The sequence below is a fragment of the Pyrus communis genome, chromosome 1 (genome assembly GCF_041283825.1).
Source record: "Pyrus communis isolate YQ-2024b chromosome 1, ASM4128382v1, whole genome shotgun sequence".
Taxonomy (NCBI): domain Eukaryota; kingdom Viridiplantae; phylum Streptophyta; class Magnoliopsida; order Rosales; family Rosaceae; genus Pyrus; species Pyrus communis.
In genome coordinates this window covers 14,069,507-14,088,979 of record NC_142565.1, presented here as the reverse complement: position 1 = coordinate 14,088,979, position 19,473 = coordinate 14,069,507, and the positions used below count along the sequence as shown (strand labels likewise).

General features: G+C 38.7%; 2 protein-coding genes across 2 annotated transcripts; one reads left to right on the top strand and one right to left on the bottom strand.

Annotated features, from left to right (window-relative positions):
* Positions 1-1,861: 1,861 nt before the first annotated feature.
* LOC137720752 (uncharacterized) lies at positions 1,862-4,857 on the top strand. Its single transcript, XM_068459868.2, has 2 exons — positions 1,862-3,244; positions 4,378-4,857. Exons 1-2 carry the CDS (start codon positions 2,770-2,772, stop codon positions 4,431-4,433), a joined length of 531 nt encoding a protein of 176 aa, XP_068315969.1. The 5' UTR covers positions 1,862-2,769; the 3' UTR covers positions 4,434-4,857.
* An 11,756-nt stretch (positions 4,858-16,613) lies between these two features.
* On the bottom strand, positions 16,614-19,431 carry LOC148699218 (uncharacterized). The gene is made up of 3 exons (XM_088693053.1): positions 19,347-19,431; positions 16,897-17,200; positions 16,614-16,845 (listed from the first exon to the last, which is right to left on the bottom strand). The coding sequence occupies exons 1-3, from the start codon at positions 19,429-19,431 to the stop codon at positions 16,614-16,616; spliced, it is 621 nt and encodes a 206-aa protein (XP_088549179.1).
* Between the last annotated feature and the right edge of the window lie 42 nt (positions 19,432-19,473).

Sequence of the window (19,473 nt, the reverse complement as noted above, 5' to 3'; positions counted from 1 at the left end):
AAGAATCTCCCTATCAATTGGTGGTTGTTCAATAACTGTCGATAGTAGGTGGTGTCATCCATATGAATGGTACATTTCATTCATGTGCACTTTTGGTGTTGAAAGAGGGTCCATTTTGACGGTTTTAATTTGTAGGACGGTGGCAACTAGCAAGTTATCCATTTGCCATTTTTGTGCCACACAACACAAGTTATGATAAGAGCCTTGTCACCACAACCACATACTCAGAAACACTAGATACACCACATTCTACTGCCTCTTTGTAATTACACTATTATATCCAAAAGCTCAAACCTTGAAAGCTTTGCTTCCACACACCAATACTTGGCTCCACAAAAAAAATTGTTAGGAATCCATCCTTTTACTATTTCGTGGCTGGCTAACGGAACTTTTCATGTTATAGATCAGTACATATCATTATTTAAAAAAAATGAATATAAAATGAGATCATGTAGTCATCAAGCTATATAAAGAATGGATGATAAGAATTGGTAACCTTTAATTATTTCGTTGCTGCCTCACAGAACATTTCATGTTATAGATTGTGTAAATATCATCATTTTAAAAAATGAATATAAAATGAGATCATGTAGTCATCAAGTTGTATAAAAATAGATGATTGGAATTAGCAAAACAAAAAAATTATAATATGAGCTGTTTATTTATTTACTACAATTAATTAACTAAATAACTTTAATTTTTATTTATTTATTTACATAAATGATATTTACAGAATAACTTATAATATAATAGCCTCTTACTATTTTTTGGTAACCTTTTGGTGGTAGCCTTTTCATCATTTCATTCTCATGTAACGTGCCAAATGGAGGGGCTGTTGGTCCTTTTTGTATCCATTAGGCTGTGCATATGAGTCATTGATCACGACATTACCCATGCAAATTGCAACTATCAAACGAGAGCACAAGACAAGAGTTTATTCAACTTGCGGTTCATTTTTTATAATAAACATTTATTAAACATGCGATGGCACTAAGAATGTATCTCAAATTCAGCACTCTTATTGTTTCTGTTTCTTTTTCCAATGAAATAATAGTATTATCACTTAGTACTATGGTTTGATAATATTCCTCATTTGCTTAAAAGTGAAAGGTCTTAGGTTCGAATTTCATAAATGACGAATTCGATACCAAATTAAACTACCTATTATGTGACTTAGCTCAACTCCCAAATCCCCTAATGTAACAATATGATGTATTAAAAAAAATAAAATGAAATAACGGTATTATTCATTGAGCCTTGAGGAATCTGATATGAGTTTCATTTTTTAACAAACGATATTATCTATACTAAGAGAGATGAGATGAGTTTAACCTCATAATGGGCCTACCAATAATGTGATTCAAATTCGGCTTTAGCGTGAATCGAATCTAAAATCTCTCACTTATAAATAAAAAAAAATATCACTAAACCACAGCACTAAGTGACAATTAGATGTCAGTTATCATTTCAATAATTCAATGCAAAGAGTCAAACTCCTTCATATATTTTCATGCTCGTTTCTTAATGTTTTCTTCGAAGCCTTAACCCATAGGTTGACATAGGTTACACGTGTCAGTAACTTGCACCGCAAACACACGCAATGATTGGGGTTTAGATCCACCGCGTCAGCAAATTTGGAATCCACCCCACTAATCACCCTAATTTTAAATTAGCCCATTAATTAATTACACGACTCGGAAAGGATGCCAAACGATCGGAGGAGCACAGTAAGATTCATACTCCGCCGCACTATCTGAACAGAAAGGCTAGATCACGACCGTCGAATGTGCCACGGTAGAGTCCAAAATAAAATGAAAAATAAATAAATAAATAAATTGGAGAGGATTTTTTTTATAAATTCGGAAGCAGACGTTCACTCGCAGTTGGTTTCTCAGAAAACACAGAGAGAGCGAGAGGAAGAAGAAGAAAGAAGAAGACGACGGTGGCGATGACGGGGCTGCGAAAACCCTATTAATTCCTTTTCTCTTTCTGAAATTTTCCTTCGCGGTTACTCCACCTCCGTCTGCCGCCATAGTTTTGGGGTTTTTTTTTTCTTCTGGGCAATAAAGTACCGATTTCACCCCTTTGGAATCTCGAAAAATTCAGACTTTGTACTCGTGGTCTTGACCCAAGTCTTCCTTTTCAAGTTTTTGGGGTGGGTTTTGTTCTATAAGTAAGATATTGTCAGTTTGCGGACTCAAAATTTGGGGATTGTTTTCTGGGTTTGTGATTTTCCGGTGTTTTAACTGTGAATTTTTCTGGGTATATTTGGAACTAAAAAAAAGAGGGAGTTGAAGTAATTTTTGAATATTTTCAATTGGGTCATTGTGTTTTTGGAGTTCGATTAAGTTCAAGTTGGTTTTCTTTGAGTTTGATTCTTGAGACTTTTCTATTAATGGAAAGTTTTAAGCTTGATTACTGAAATTTGGTTTTACTAATTCATTGGACTAAGTTTCTATCTTGTTTGATTTGACCCCTTGATCTATGAGGAAAACAAGATCAATGGCTTTTTGCTATCTTTAGATTTGGTTAATTGATCCTTACCTTTTTAAATGGTCTTAATTATTGCTTTCGGTAGTGGATTTTGAGTTAGGATATGATTTACTTTTGTTAGTGATTGACAGTTGGTTGCTGCTGCAACAGGGAGGAACCGTTTGGGCTTCCCATTCTTTTGGTCTCAAATTTTGAGTCTCTCTGGGCTTTTACTCCTTTTTCCCTCAATTCTTTGCCATCATCTTTTAGCTTTCCACTAAATTGGGGTTCCGAAAAATGGCAGTCTCTTTCACTCGTCTGTCATGGTGTTGGTGGGGTGGGAAGGAGAAGGAGCCTGCTAACAGTGGCTCCTCAATGAATTCTTCTTTTGAGTGTGGTTTTGGTGGTCTGAGGGAACCGGGGGCGGTTCAATTCTCTTCGGTTAAGGGCCCAAAAATGGCCTCGTCTCCGAGGAAGGTTAAGAGGAAATGGCAGAGTAGGGAAGAGAGGAGGGTTGATAGGGAGTATGATATTGTTATTGTGCCATCGGATGGTGGTGGGTTTTTGTCAGGGTCCGAATCCGACGATTCGGACTGGTCTATTGGGTGGTTGGAGCCTCATGGCTCTGGTTTCCAGAGTGACGATGACGAATCGGATAATAGCTTTGCAGTGCTGGTCCCGTGCTATACCCCTGGCTGCAAGGAGGTGGTGGATGATTCTAACAAGGAGCTCTTGAGTGCCATCAAGAAGCTCCCTGGTGAATTCTCATCTGGTAAGAAATATACTTCTTGTATCTTTTCTGCTTTTGATTGAGTATGACTGCAAACAGCAATCTATTGAAACTGTTGAGTAATTTTTTATTCGAGAGATAATCTAATTTAAATTCCAACTGTTGGGGAATTTAAGTTAATTGATATTTGGATGCTTCTGAGGTAAAACAAAATCTTGTTTTTGGTGATTACTTGCTCTAGGAATAGATAAGGTTGGGTTGTTCATTTCATACCAAACAATTTGTTGGTTCTATTTTGGGGATTTTGAGTCAATTATTGTCATTTATGAAGACATCAATCTGTGACCTTCTTTTATGCTGGGAAATCTGGTGGATAGGATCCTCCTCTTCATCCCACTGCATTCCGTGTTCCAACCCTTCCCCTCCCCTTAGATAAGCTTAGATTAAAGTAGAAATATCTCTTGTAATAAAACTAAAAAGAAATTGGCGTATTTGGTTAGTATCTACTACCAAAAATGACAAGGCATCCTATTGTGGTCCTTTCCTGTAAGTAGACAACGTTGTGGTTGCAATTCTCAAAACCAATTGAAAGTATATGGGGGGAAGTGGAAATGCACTGCTCTGTGCAAAATATTATGGTTTTTGGGACCTCATGTTCCAGTTTTTTGGAGACTAGTCAAAAAGGTTGTAATTTGCAGAACTCATTTTCTTGGAGCTTCAAGTTGATCGATCAGCCACTTGGATAACTCTCATCTTCACAACCTGGTCTGATTGGCAGATTGACTGCATGACCTTTGCAAAACTTGAAGAAAGACTTGGTTTTTGACCTCTTTCTGAATGCTGTGAAAGCACATGAGAATATTTCCAAGTGAACTGCAAATTGTGCATGAGAACAAAATCACAGTTACCCTTTTGTGAGCATAAGTCTTGAGATGATTTATTGCTATTTTTGTTTTCTTCTTTCGGAGGTGCGTGGGGCAATTGTGCCGAACATTTCTGAACTTATTATGTCAGTTGGCTCCTCGTTTACACGAGGAATCAAATTGCTTGTTCGTTTCTTGATCTTTTTAGGCTTCTCAGACTTTACTGATTGTGTAATATTGCAAAGGTTCTGTTAAGTTTTTATGCTCTTAGTATGTCATCTGTGCTAATCAGCATTTTGGTTGCATATGCAGATTGCAAGAACTATATGGAACAGTGGCTTTCTTCTCTTCAGAACTTCGACGCCTAAACTAGCTTATTTATATCTCAAGAATGGCCCTATTTTGACGAGTTCTTTGCCGTGTGATCCTTTTTCCGAAGAATCAAGTCTGTTACATAATTGGATATAAGTAGAAAATAATGCGATTAGGCCTCCTTGCATCAGCAAAATCCTGCCGAGAAACGCAGAAGATTAACATCCATCAGACTTATGAGAATGATTTCGACACGCCTTTAATTTTGAAGATAGCAGGGAAGACAAACACTAGTTGCTTTCCAGCATATGCAGCACCAAATGTGAAATATCAAATATCCTTGGACAATGGAGAATGCTGTTTTTGGGTTTGTAAATACTGATTTTGTGAATATAATCATGTTTGTGGTCTCTAAGCTCGCTACTATTGTAACTAAACATTTTCCTGCCGTAGTTAATTAAGGGCCAATGCTGTACTGAATTTTGCAGTAAACACTAACATGTTTGCAAGTGCTTTTAAGATGGTTAAAAGTGTTTTCAGATAGTCAAATATATTTTTGATAGAGCTTGACAGAAAATAAGAAAATGCTTTTGCTTTTTAAAAGAACTTTTTCACCGAACACTTAACAGTTCATGAGTAAGAGTGCTTCTTGCATAGGTAAAAAAAAAAAAAAGTGAGTGCTTCTTTTAAAGCATTTTCAAATGAGCAATTGTGAGTGGGACTATTTTTTTTAGAAAACACTTCTGCTCACAACACTTTGAAAGTGCCTTTAGAAGAAGCATTTGATAAGTGCTTCTTCCAAAATCACCTTTATAAACAAAGAGCATTTGTTTTGTCAAATGTAGTTAGAAACGTTTTTAGTGGCCAGAGACACTCCGAATTAGATTTTCGAAATAGGTCGTTTGAAGGGTCAATTTGTGTGGGTGGTACTTTGAGCCTACGGCCGCATTTTTCTGTGGTGGTGGATTGCAGTGACAATGATGAGAGTCTGAGTGTTTGTTTTAGTATTTGTCCTTTGAGATTTGCAACTTGCAATTGAGGGAAAAATTGATTCGTTGTTGGTAGTGGCCAAGTAGCGTTCAGTCTGTCTTTGACGCTGCACAAAGCTGCTTTAATTAACTCCTTTTCATTGGTGGAGGAGAGAATGTGTTCGGATCGTGGTGGGATGCCCCCGCATGGTCTTGACCTCTCCAATTTTGGTGTTGAAAATTCAACATAAACCTTACTATATTTATTATGCTTACGTGAGTAGACATGTTCAGAGTACAAAATTATCCATCAAACGTACAAAATTATCCATCAAACGTTATAATTTTTTAATGTTGAAAATAATAGTACAATGATATATTTACATTAATGGGTGAAAAATTTGAAATATGCTGCACAATGAGTTAACTAAAATGATTTGACATCGAACTCGTCAGTCACAAAAGTCGAATTTAAAACTTTTACTTACAAATGAAGACAAATTTCACTAGATCGTAATACTAAATAACACTCTCATATGCTTTTAAATTCAAGCATTAAATAAAAGGAAAACTAATAAAAAAAAGGCTTAAAAACTTTGAGTTTTAACGATGATGACAAAATAAAGGGTAAAGTGAATAGTACCAGGATTAACTTTTTAGTATAAAAATATGATTTTTCATTAAAATGAACAGTACTGGAAACTTTTCGTTAAAGTTCCCTTAAATAAAACCACAATCTCTTAGAAATCATGACGAATTAAAAGATAGTGGTGCTGAGCTACTGAACATAATTATGTTCACTAGAAAGCAACTGAAAAATGTTGAAGATTTTTGTTGCTAACTATTAAGATGTTCATAGCTTTCGGTTAGCCGTTTTCAAAATATTGAGTATTAAAGCAATAAATAATATCTTCACAATGATTCTGTAATTTCTTTTATTCAATATGAATGACTAAACGTTCATCAAATCAAGTAATTTTTTCTACAAAAGATCTTTAGATGATAAAAAGAGCGAACAGTTTCAAATATAAAGTTTGAACAGTGAAATGATGCTATGTTAGGAGGGGAGAGAAGGGGAGAAATTTTGTACGATTTTTTTTTTAATACAATGATATTATTCACCCTAAGAGAATGAATGATTGTACCATTGTATTAAAAAAATATCTTAGTGTGAACAATACTATTCCCATTATTCACACTAACAGAAAAACACGACACGGGTGTCACACTAAGTCATTGAATGGATCAACCATGTTTGAATACGCCTTAGATAAAAATCGACCATAAGACTTCTCACTTACTAGTTAAAATGAATACCACTAAACTATGATACTAAGTCACATTGTAAGAATAATATTTGGCTCATAAAATTGTGAAGGAATTCCTTCACAAATCATTTCGTGACCAAATTACAAAACTGCATACAATTTTATATGGAATCAACTTGACTCCTCAACACATTTTGTAGTGAAATCACAGAACTTCCCACTTATGATCAGACCTACTAATTGTTCGAGGCAAAGGTGGATGGCCCCTCACACAGCTCCCTAAGGGTGAATGGCACTTTTGGTGATGTTGGTCGTCGGGTGATCTCTTGCTGCTTTGTATGCCGCAAGATGAGTTTGAAGTTAGTTTGAAAGGTGCCTTTGTGGAGCATTAGGTGTAGGCCTTGAGGTTCACAATCAAAACTAACAAAGTCTAGGCGTGCCACTGTTATCTCAGTATAACATATGTTGAAATAGATGTGTTTTGAGTGGTTACTTGCGTCCCAAGTTACTCAAACTTCTTGTTATCAAATGACTATCATAGATGGGTTAAGTCTCCATTAAGTTCTTTTTCTTGCCTTGTAAACAAGGACTTTTAGTTTATGATCTTGTGTGTTCAAATGAAGGGAGTCCAGAGCCCTTTAAACCATTTCCTCCATTTCATATTATTCTTAATGAAAACAGGTTTACTAAGTTAACTAGATCTAGGTGCAAATGAGACTCTTAAGTAGGTAATAACTAGTAATGACTTGAATACATGCTGAAAAGTACATTTAAATGATAGATCTACGAAATTAAAGGATAAACAAAAAGACTTGGGCAAGGTTGAATGTTTTACAGCCATTTCTCTTTGAGTTTACAGAGGTTGTATGCTAAAAGAGATGGATGGTAAACAGGTTTTACACGAGGGAATTGATACTACAACACTAGGGAAGGTAACAGAGCTTTTAAACTAGATAAATGATAGCTTTTCTAAGAAACTATGACTAAAAAGACTGAATCTAGGTTGGTTTCAGCTTTTCTGGATGCAAATATGGCTTGAGAGCAGAGTTTGTATGTTGTTTAATTGGTTGTTTGAGTGTCCTTGTCTCTGTTGTCTCTTCTTCCTTTTATAGGTGATTTGACCTGACTGTTACAACTTTGTTCTTGGCCGAGGGCTTTCAAGGGCAGTGAGTCATCATGTATTTACACCTTTATGCCATTATAAAGTGCTTTTTGGCTACTAATGAGTTGGTCTCTGTCAGTTGTCACTTCAGTCAAAGGCACATGGCCTATGCCTTGGCTGAGAGGGCTTTAGTTTGTCTCTGGGCTTGATGCTGGGCTTCGGGCAAGTCCTCATTTAATTTGGCATCCTTGGGCCTTCCTTCATTCAAGCCCAATATTCAAATACTAACCCAAATAGTGCTCCCTTTAATCATTGTTAAGTCTACAAATCGAGGCCTTAATGATGATTAAAATGAACTACTTGCTTTTACTTGGGACTTGCACCATTTTAAATAGCCATTTTTAACTAAACCTTTGCACTAACCCATGATCTCCAACATTAACTAACTGTTCCTTATATAATCTTCACTTAAATTCTTCGGCCAAATACCTTAGCAATTCTAATCCTCTGAATTTCCAAAATTTCTAGATTTCCTAGAACTCACTTGTCTTCAACCTCTTTCTTGATTTCTGCCCTTCATTTTCTTCCATCTCTTCAAAAATCATCAAATGGCACCCAAAACTACTCGTCCTACATACGAGTTTGGCGAAGGTATTGTCAATATGCGCCGCATTCTCATCGGTCTTCATCGCCCTTATGCTAGCCTAAACACTTCAATGTTCTTCGAAGAGGGATGAGTACACTCCCTGGGGCCTGCTTGGACTTCCAGGGTCCTAGTTGTTGTGGAGAACAACATGCCTAAAGCAAATTGGTTCACCCCCAACCCATATTTCGCCGAAGCTGGCATTTCCTCCTCCAAATGGTATACTCATCGAAGAGGCTTTCCCTTGATGAAGGACGAGGCCTGGGCACAATGGGTAAATGAGCTTGAGCCTATTTTAAAAAAGAAGTGGATAAATAACGGCATCTACGAGCTCATTATGCTCTCCAAGGTCACGGTGGTTGCCAAGCCTAAGCTTTTGACCACAGCTCTTCTCTTTTGGAACACGGGGACCAACATATTCAATTTTTGAATGGGTCCCATGTCTCCGACCGTCCTTGACATGGCCTAAGTCTTCGAGCTAAGGCCCTCGGGCCGATGTGTAGATGTGACCCATAACTGGTTTTCCTCCTTTCGCCCGACTGCTGAAGGTTCGGGCGACTCTGACTCTATCATTCAGCTAGAGTACGCCTATTCAATGTTCAAGAGCTATGAGACTTCATTTGTAGGCTTCATCCCGTTTGCCAAGAGCACCTTTAGTCTGCCTGCCACCGCAAATAGGGACTAGGAGCACATGCATTTTCTCTTGTACTAGCTCAACAAACATGTCTTCCCTAATAAATCCGAAGGAGTGAAGTTAGAGTGGATTCCTTTGGTGGAGGCACTACACTCCTTCGATGATGTGGCCACGGGGCCCTTCCTCCTTGCCTACCTTTACCATCTCGTGTATGAGATAACCAAGGGTGAGCCCTATGAGACTAACCTTAATAGGCCAACCTGGATGGTCCAGTTGTGGCTGCAATGGTATTTCCCCGAGCTTTAGGTGCTAAACTTGGAGTTCCCCAAATGAGTGGTTCCTGCCCGCATTTTGGCCTAGGCATCCCCAACTAATCATTCAACATTCTCCTGCTTCTATTTCTTCCGAGTTTGCAGGACTCGAGCAAACTTAGAGTTAGGTGCTTCTGTTCGGCGAAGATACCCATGGTTCTCAGACCAAATCTTTCAGGACGCATTCGGGGAAGACGTTAGCCCGCTATGTAAGGAAAAGTTTGTGAGTTGCATCCAGCAACAAGACTTAGCTTGCGAAGTGCGAAATGCTGCACATGATATGAGCACGGGTTGGAGGTTTACCACCCCAACTTTTGTGCTAGGTAATGGGGGGTTTAGACAAGCTATTTTAGTCCATTTTTTCGACTCTGTGCACTGCGAAACCTCCTGTTGCCTCCGTTCTCCTCAGAAGATCACATTTTGGGTAACTTGGCGTATCTTAGAGGTGATGAGCAAGATTGCCCGCAAGCTCGTGGCCCTCAACTTTGAGTGCACTCCTTCCTTCTCTACTTGGTGGGAGGCCAAGTGGTCCAGGAAGTATGGATGAGATATAAGGAAGTCCCATGATCATTTTTTCAAGCAACTCTCCTTCAAATCCTATTGATGCGTGATTTATACGCGCACAAATTAAACCCTCTTTTCGTCAAATTGTAGTATATGTATAAGTAGGGATCGTTCTAGACCGGGGATTAGGAGGGATTGTTAACCACTTGGATTTGACTCAAAAACGTAAAATAACAATATGAAACACTATACTAGACTCAAAGAATGCAAAACTAAACTTTAAAACACTAAGACAAACCAAAAGACTCAAAACAACACAAACACACTCAAATCTGCCTAAAAACCACTTTCTGGGCAGATTTGAGCACAAACACAAATTTGGACGAAATTAAGTAATAACTTGACTCAAGAACGTAAAAACACAATATAAAACACTAAACTAACTCAAAGAATGTAAAACTAAACACTTAAAACATTAAAACAAACCAAAAGACTCAAACATCACCCAAAACACTCAAAACTGCCTTAAAATCACTTTCTGGGCAGTTTTGAGCACTTTGGTGAATTTGGACGAAATTGGGAAATAAAATTGAATCAAAACACTTTAAAACATAAACTAAACAAATTCTAAACACTAAAGAACAAGAAAGTAAAGGGGGGTTTTAAATTGACGAGAATTGAAATAACAAAACAAGTTAATAAACTAAACAGATTGTAAAACGAATTTGATGGAATGGAATGAATGGATGATAGAATGGCTAAGGGGTTCATCTCCATACATGTTATACTTGCATAATAAAATGATTTCCAATTGCATTTCAATAAACCATGAAACTCAACACCCCGGGTTAACCGTGATGCACTAATTAACCTTCAAATCTTCCTAACGTTATTGAATTGGATGGGTTAGCGCATACAACAATTCAAAACATTCCCCACAAGTCCTCAACATGAATGCATAGAAGAGATACAAGCAAGAATCATTACGCTCTATGAAAATTATAAGTGTTGACGAGGCAATTGTAACTATGAATGCATGATACTCTTGCCAAGAATTCATTTAACGCGATTGTTTATAAGCAACCTCCACTACTTGTGAATATAAGTTCGTAACTATTAGGTGAAACTCACTTATATTCTAGCGTCATATTCATGCATGAAAATTAAGTGTGCACTCTTAATAAACATACATAAATAAGTTATCAATCAAATAGTTAAACAAATTGAATCACAACTTATGAAACGAAATTAGAAGTAATCAAATCAAAACGCAAGCATAAACATATATTTCAAATTACCCCCTAGCCAAGGGGGGTTTAGTTCCTTATGATACAAAACAAAGAGAATCAAAGAAACACCTAAACATTCCAACAACTCAAACTTGAATTGTATGAACGTTTAGGCACTCTTCTCTTCCATGCCTCATTCGTACAAAACATAGAGTATTGAAATTAAACATAGAAATCAAAGAAACACCTAAACATTCCAACAACTCAAACTTGAATTGTATGAACGTTTAGGCACTCTTATCTTCCTCTTCGTTGTAGCACAAGGTCTAGGGATAGTTTGATGGTGTGAATGGTTTGGGTAGTGGTGAAGGAATGGAAGGATGGTGTTTGGATTTGTAGGGGAAGGCACGGCACAATGGTGGTTTGATGTCTACATTTCTGCAATGGATGAGTGTTTGAATGGAATGGATGGACTTTGTGAAGGGCACGGCCCCAAGGGACCAATTTCTGTTGTGAAAATGAATTGTGTATGAATGAGTGTGAATGAATGAGTATTTATAGGTGAAATGGGGGGAACATGACAGCTAGGTTGCATGTGCACATGTTGGTTGAATGATTATGAGTGCATGTGGCTGAAATAGCATGTGGAATGGCTGGAAATGCAAGGAGAAGGCATGTGCACGGTTTTGGGAGAGAATGGGAGTGCAAGTGGCTGAAATGTTAGAGGAACAAGTGCATGTGGCTGCATTGTGGTGCAATGATGGAGGAACAATCTGAAAATGCAAGGTATGGCTGGAATGATTGTGTTTGTTTGAATGTGCATGTGATTAAATTAAAGGATGCAAAGTAAATAAATAATGAATGCATGTGTTGAATTATGAAGATGCATGTGCAATGAAGTGGAATGACAATCTGAAATGGGATAGGTACCCACGACAATGATGATTTCTGGTGGTGTTTTGGGTGCATGTGGAATGAATGATTTCTTGGTGAGTGGATGCATGTGTTGATTAAAGGGGGAATGCAAAGGAAAAGCTAGAAATGCATGTGGAGTGGCTGCAAGGTGAATGAATAATGAAATGGGAAAGCATGTGCAAGGTTTTGGTGTGAATGATTGAATGTGCATGTGGCTGCAATGGAGGAGGAATCCTTCAATTTCGTCCATCCTCTTGGCTCCAAGCATATGATATCCATTCCAATCTCTAATTTGCTCCAAAAGGCTCCAAAAGGCATCCTTTTGCATACTTTGCCCTTAGAACCTGAAAACACACAAAAGAAGCATAAAGGACTAAAATAACTAAAGAAACATAACGTAAATGCACGAGAACAAGCCATTTAAGTCGCATGAATATGCTCCTATCACCTATCCTAAGCCAAATGAGCTCAAGAGTTGGAAGAAGATGATCCACCAGAAGAACCAACTTCTTCTAATAGGTATCTTCCATTGCCTTAACTTGAACTTTATGATGCTTTTATAATCTGTCATCCATTATCATTCTTGGTTATTTTGAACTTGCAGCCCAAGGCAACACTGGAGAAGCGGACGTCGGGTTGAATGAAGAGGCTGCAGATGCCTTGGTCGTTCATGAGGCTGCTAGACAAGAAGTTGGGTCCAGTCACACTGTTGGAGAGGCTGGGGATGTCTCTAAGCTATTTGGGGACTCTGAGGATGAAGCCGGGCCTGAAGTGGACTTGGGCACCTCGGCGGGTAAGGGCATCTGTGGTGGAAACTTCAAAGTCCGAGCCTGAAAAATAGCTCGAGCCTCGACTAGCCTTGGCTGTTCTGCGAGCAACTCCAACAAGGAAGAGGACTAGGGCTCAAACCTCCAAAGCTTCAAAACCTTCCAGATCCTTCCCTGCCCCTTTAGTCGAAGCAGACAGGAAAAAACATAAGTCTTCTAGTAAGTAATCTTATTTTCTTAGTTGTAGTTTCAGTTTCCTTGGGGGCATGAGCTAATACCTCATTCTTTCTTTTAACTAAGGCCTTCAGCAACCAAAAGACCTACTCTTGTTGTAAGAGAGGAACCATTCGATGCAAAAATGCACCAAAGGGACAAGGGGCTTCTTGACACTATCCTTAAGGAGCTGAAGGTATGGCCTCTATTCTTTTGAGCACTAAGTCGCCTTTTTGAAGTTTTTCCTTATTTAACTATTGTATTAATCCTTTGCTTGATTGCTTGAAACACGACACCAGGTAAGAAGGGATTTCTTAGCTCGAAGCTTCTTCTTTTCCGGCCCGAATGGTGTATGTTTCCCCTTCTCAGGCTAAACCTTCAAAGGTATACTTATTTTCTTTCTTAGATAAGGCTTGTGACTTTACAAATTTTGAAGTTAATGACCAATTTCCATTCCTTCATAAGCCAAGGTTGGAGAACTTGCATCTTCACTCGAGCAGAGCTCTATTTCCACTCATACAACTTTTTCTCCAACGCTTATGGTGACTTTAACTTCTCGGTTCAATCTAAGAACTGGGGAGATGCTACATTATGTGGAGGACAATAGCACTTCAGTAAGTATCTTTCCCATCAAATTTTCATGAATTCCTTTTTGAAGTTCTTCTAATATGATATTCATACTTTATTTTTATTTTTGTTTTTGTTTTTCTAGTCCTCTCTAATGCATGAGGCCTATCAACCACCACCAACCACTTTTGGGGAGCCAATAGTCCCCAAGATCCTAGTGGTCTCAGAAGTGACTAGCCCGAGGGCTCCCTAAATTGTTTCTTGGGCAAATCCCCCGGTTTCTCCTAAGGCCACTGCCATCACAGAGGTGCCTCCTTATTCTGTTTAGGGTCTCGCTCAGGTATACAAGTATTTCTACTTCTATTTTCTTCATTGCACAAGTTAGCTTGTTAACACTTGTCTTTTCTCTTGGTGTTTCAGGTTTCTGGTATGGACTCGGGCAACACTTCTCCTCATTCAGCAAGCGAGGCTGATCCTCTTTAACCGTCAAAGGCAACAACAACTCCCCCTCATTCTTCCAAGGCTCAAAGCTTAACCCAAGTATGTGAACTCTACTTTTTTCCTTTTCTTTCTTTTAATTTCGTTTGTAGACTATCTTCCTAATCCATTTTTCCTTAGATTGCAATAGGGTTTTGGCGAGGGCTCGGGCCAATCTCCTCCGCCCTTAGTGCGTAAATTAGCTTTTCCTAGGCCTTCCTTGGCTTCTGGTATTACGGGGATCTCTATTCCTCGGACAAAGAAGAAGAACACTGCTGCTATCATTCTTATTTCTGGGTCCCTTCCCCTTCTTCCAACTAAAGTTGCTTCTACTGCCTCTGCCTTTGGATGAGCTGGAGTGATGCCCTTACCACCTCTTGCATCTATCCCTCCAACAACTTCTTTGCCTGAGCTTGTCAAAGAGTTCAGGCAAATTAGGACAAGGCTATGATCTCTAAGCCGTCATTCTGAGCCTCAGCTTTTTCAAGATGTGCGCCAAGTCTTCAGGGAATGGATGAGGAGAGATTTCACATCTTCCTTTAGCTTTAAGGCTCTCCATAATGTTGAGAAGGCTTTGACTGAGCTCTACAAGGCTCAATACGAGTCTTTTCTTAATTTCTTTGAGAATTTAAGGGCGCTGAGGGATCAACATCAGTGGGTAGAGTGGGCATTCAACAGAATGAAGTGTTATAAAGAAAAACACACTCAGACTTCAGACACACTTCAACAGCTGGTAGAGAAGAGATCAACCATGGAAGATAGGATCATGGTGGTAGAGTTTGAGATTTAAAGGTTGGAGGAGCAACTTTCCACTTTAAAAGCTGAAAAGATGACCCTGGCAAGTCAACTTTACAAGAAAATAGAAGAAGTGAAGAAGGTGAACCAGGAGGTTGAAGACTCTGAAGCCCAACTAGCCAACAACAACATGTATCTATAAGAACCTGGTAGGATTTTCACTATTATACAAACAAATTACTCTAGAATATCTGCCTTGGCCAAAGTGTAAAACTGTTGAGCTAAAGTTTTTGTAATCTTCCTTCTCTTGTTGAAATGAAATGACTTCCTTCTTCCTATCAACTTGTCTTTTTTGTTCTTTGAATCTTTAACTATGGTAAATCCAGGAACTAACTTTGACTTTCTTAAAATGCTTATACTTCCTCAATATAACAATCTCTTACACCCCACAAGGTTAGGTGATATTTCTTCAAAAACTTAGCATTGACTGGATGCATTTGCAAGGTTCCTTCTAAATCTGCCAAGTAGTAACCCCATTTTTCCAACACTTTGTTGATACAGAAAGATCATTCCTAAGTAGGACTCCATTTCCCAAAACCTCTAAGTTAAGCTCCCAAGGGCAGAATTGCCTTCCATACTAACTCTCATTCCTTGAAGGTTTTCAACTTCACTTTCTTGTTATAGGCTTGTGCAATAGCTCTCTTCCCTTCTTGGATTTTGTTCAAGGCTTCGATTCGGGCTACATCTAAATCTTCAACTCTTTGACACATAGCTTGAAGGTATTCCTCACTGTGTAGACCAAACTGTCTTTGGAGTCTGATAGAACTAACATTGATTTCCATAGGAAGCACAGTATCATGCCTGAAGGTTAAAGCATAAGGAGTAGTTCTAGTTCCTGCCTACTTCGAGGTTCTATAAGCCCAAAGAGTGTCTCCTAACTTTTCATGCCATTTCTCTAGACTATCTGGCACCATTCTCTTAATATCATTTACCAAGATCTTATTGCTGGCCTCTACTTGACCATTTGATTGGGGGTAATAAGGACTAGACTGGATCATCTTTACCTTGAACTTGTTTGCAAATTCCTCTACTTCTTTCAAGATAAAAGATGGCTCGCGGTCTGTAACAATTGTCTAAAGCACCCTATATCTGTGTAAGATCTTGGTCCTAATGAACTTCTTGACAGCAATTGAAGTGATAGTCTTACAGCTGAAGCCTCTACCCATTTGGTAAAATAGTCTGTTGCCACAATTATGAAAGTGTGCCTCTTGCTAGAAGCTGGGTAAATTTGCTCGATGAAGTCCATTGCCTATCCTCGGAAAGGCCAAGGCTTCACCACAAGATTTAAGGGTATTGAGGGCACATGTTGGAGGGGTCCATATCTTTGACATTTTTCACACCCTCGAGCATAAGCCTTGCAATCCTTTTCCATCTCGAGCCAGAAATAACCATATCTTCTCAGTAACCACCTCATTTTGGTTCTAGCTTGATATGCTCCACAAATTCCTTCATGTACTTCAACCATCAATCTCATCGATTTTTCTTGGCCTAAGTACTTCAACAAAAAGTCCATCTGGGGTCTTCCTTAATAGAGTTTTATCCCACATACAAACTTAGTTAATTATTGTCGATTTTTCTTACTTGTGGGAAAAGAAGGATCATTCAGGTATTAGATGATGGGTGTTCTCTAATCTTCTATCTCAAGCTCTTTGGTCATTACATCTAGGCTGAACTCTCTCTCAAAGATAAAATGGAGATTTCTCCTTTGTACTTCCACATCTATCTCGAACCTTCTTTCTTGGATTGGTGCTCCAGAAGCTAATTGTGCCATCTCATTGGCAATTGAATTTGATTATCTGGGAATATGACTGACTGAAATCTTAGTGCCCCAATAACCCAGTAGCTAAGTCACTGCCAAGTAATAACCTGCCATGATGATGTGTCTGCACTTATAGTCTCTATTTAGCTGATTGATCACCAATTCTAAATCACCAAACACCTCAACTTCAGTTGCCCTCAACTCTATCAAGATTTCTAAGCCAATTATCAGTGCCTCATACTCTGCCTGATTGTTGGTAGTATCTTGATAATCTAGAAGGAATGAATAACAATATTGAACACCATCGGGATCAATACTGACAATCCAAGGAGTGATCCAAAGGCTGGTTATCCTTTTTATCTCTTACTGAATCCATTCATCTTTGCCCGATGGGGCTTTGCTTGGTGGGATCCAGAGATTGGCCACTTCTAGAGTTCCTAGGACATTGATAAGCTCATCCTGTGATTCTTGGTGCTTGGCCAAGAAGTCTGCAATTGCTTGCCCCTTTATTGCTTTTTGAGGCACATATTGAAAACTGAATTTTGATAGTGCTATAATCCATTTTCCAATTTTTCCAGTTAGCATTGGCTTTGACAGCATATACTTGACAACATTGGTCTTGGCAATAATATGGATGTGATAAGGCAATACGTAATGCCTCAACTTGCAGGCTGTGAAATATAATGCCAAACATAACTTCTCAATTGGGGAATATCTTGTCTCCACCTCAATAAGGATCCTACTAAGGTACTATACTGCTTGCTCATTCCTTCCTTTGTTGTTTTGGGCCAACAAGCTTCCTATTGACTTTCAAAGGTAGAAATATAAAGCTTTAAAGGTTTTCTTCTTTGAGGTGGCATGAGTACTGGTGGAGAGGCCAAGTAAGCCTTTACTTTATCAAAGGCTTCCTGGTGTTGTGGGCTTTACCTGAAATCTTCTTGGTTTTTCAACCTTAGTAGAGGAGTCAACGGCTGAATCTTGCCCACCAAGTTAGCAATAAATCTCCTTAAGAAGTTGATTTTTTCCAAAAGGTTTTGCAAATGCACTTTGTTGGTAGGGGATCATGACTCTATTATTGCTCGAGCTTTATTTTTGTCTACCTCAACCCTTCTTTGATGAACAAGGAATCCCAAAAAGTTGCCCGATCTGAAAGCACATTTCTTGGGATTCAATTTAAATTTATAGGTTCTCATTATGGTTAAGGCTTGTTTGAGGTCTTCTAAGTGTTGCTCTTTAGTTTTGGATTTCACCACAATGTCATCAATGTACACCTCCACACTATGGCCGATTAAGTCATGAAAAATGGCATTCATTGCTCTTTGATAAGTTGCACCAGCATTTTTTTAGTCTAAATGACATGACTACATATTCATATGCTCCTATATGTCCTAGGCACCTAAAGGCTGTTTTATGTATATCTTCTTTAGCCATTTTTATCTGATTATAATTGGCATTCCCATCCATAAAAATAGAACTTTGTGTTTTGCAACTGCATATATGGATAGGTTAGCCATTGGCATGGGATATTCATCTTTAGGCATGGCTCCATTAATGTTTCTATAGTCAACACAACATCAAACTGCATTAGTTACAGCTTTTAATACGGGTACAATGTTGGCCAACCACTCAACATACTTGGCAGGCTTAATAAATCCAGCCTTTACCAGCTTCTCAATTTCTTCTTTGACCTTTTCTTCAATCTCCTTTGACATTCTTTTGGGAGCTTGCTTCACAAGTTTATATCCCTCCTTAATAGGCATTTTGTGTTCTACTAAGGCGGAATCTAAACCTGGCATCTCAGTGTAATGTCAAGCAAAACAATCTTTAAATTCATGTAAAAGGCTCACTATCTTTGCCCGACTCCCAACTTCCAACAAGCCACTGAGTTGTATGGGCCTTGGATCCTCCTTAATTCCCAAATTAAAGGTTTCTAAGGTGTCTTGTACCTTTGGTGCTGGCTTATCAAGCTCAGTGCACAAAAAATTCAACTGACTTTGGACCCTTGGGCACATCATCTACCCAATCCAAGTCATGTATACACTTAGCCATGTATATGGCTGCTTCCACCTCTTCTCCAAAAAAAAAAAAAATTCCTCTTCTTCTCTGTTCTGAGTGCTTGAAGCCTCCTTTTCCTACTCTGCCTCTTCTTTGGCTAAACTATCTCTCACTTCTATTCTCTCTCTTCTATATACCAACAGTCTTTTGATTAAAGACTTAACTGCAACTACTTGGTCCTTCCTTATTTGTTCTGACATCATTGGTGTTGGTGGTCTGGGACAATATGAATTTTGTCCTATTCATCCTTAGTGAGAAACAATCCTTGCTTTAGAAGCTTTGGGCCGTCACCTTGGTTGAGCGGCAGTTCTCATTAGCTCCTAGACACTGTAAAATCCCAATATTGGGGGTTATAGAAGCTTGCCTTTGCCACATTAGCTGTGGGGAGAAATGGCGTGACTCAGCCTCTACTATCTCCCAAAATCTTGGTTCTTTGGGCTTGGCCTCATGGTAAAATGCGACTTGCTAATGCAAAGTGGATGGCACAGACAGACTTTGGTGAATCCAATCCCTACCAAGAAAAGCTCCATAAGTAGAGCTACGATCCACCACGAAGAAAGTTAACATAATTTGCTTGGACCCAAGTCCACCTCTAAGGGCAGTATTCCATGTGTTCTGGTAATGGCCCCAGAGAAACTGGAAACTATCAGATAAGTAGGAATGAGATTTCTTTCAATTCTACCCAATCTCTTCATTTGTTTAAATGGAAGAACATTGACCGCAACACCACCATCAATCACTTCCTTGTTGGTTTGGGCAAACCTGTCATGCCTGTTTCTCCTTTCCCAGCTTCTTCAACACTAACAAATGCCATCATTAGTTCTGTTGCCAAGTAATCACCCTCCATCATGGAAGGTTAATTAGGTTCAGGGCAAAACATGGCAGATAA

Bases quoted from the DNA above. Each gene is read 5' to 3' on its own strand.
- LOC137720752 (XM_068459868.2), top strand. From the start codon at position 2,770: ATGGCAGTCTCTTTCACTCGTCTGTCATGGTGTTGGTGGGGTGGGAAG. The intron at 3,245-4,377 runs GTAAGAAATATA...TTGCATATGCAG, and splicing joins CCCTGGTGAATTCTCATCTG to ATTGCAAGAACTATATGGAA.
- LOC148699218 (XM_088693053.1), bottom strand. From the start codon at position 19,431: ATGGAGGGTGATTACTTGGCAACAGAACTAATGATGGCATTTGTTAGT. The intron at 17,201-19,346 runs GTTTGCCCAAAC...TATATTTCACAG, and splicing joins AGGAGAAACAGGCATGACAG to CCTGCAAGTTGAGGCATTAC. The intron at 16,846-16,896 runs GTAAGAGATAAA...TTGGATTGTCAG, and splicing joins GGCAAAGATGAATGGATTCA to TATTGATCCCGATGGTGTTC.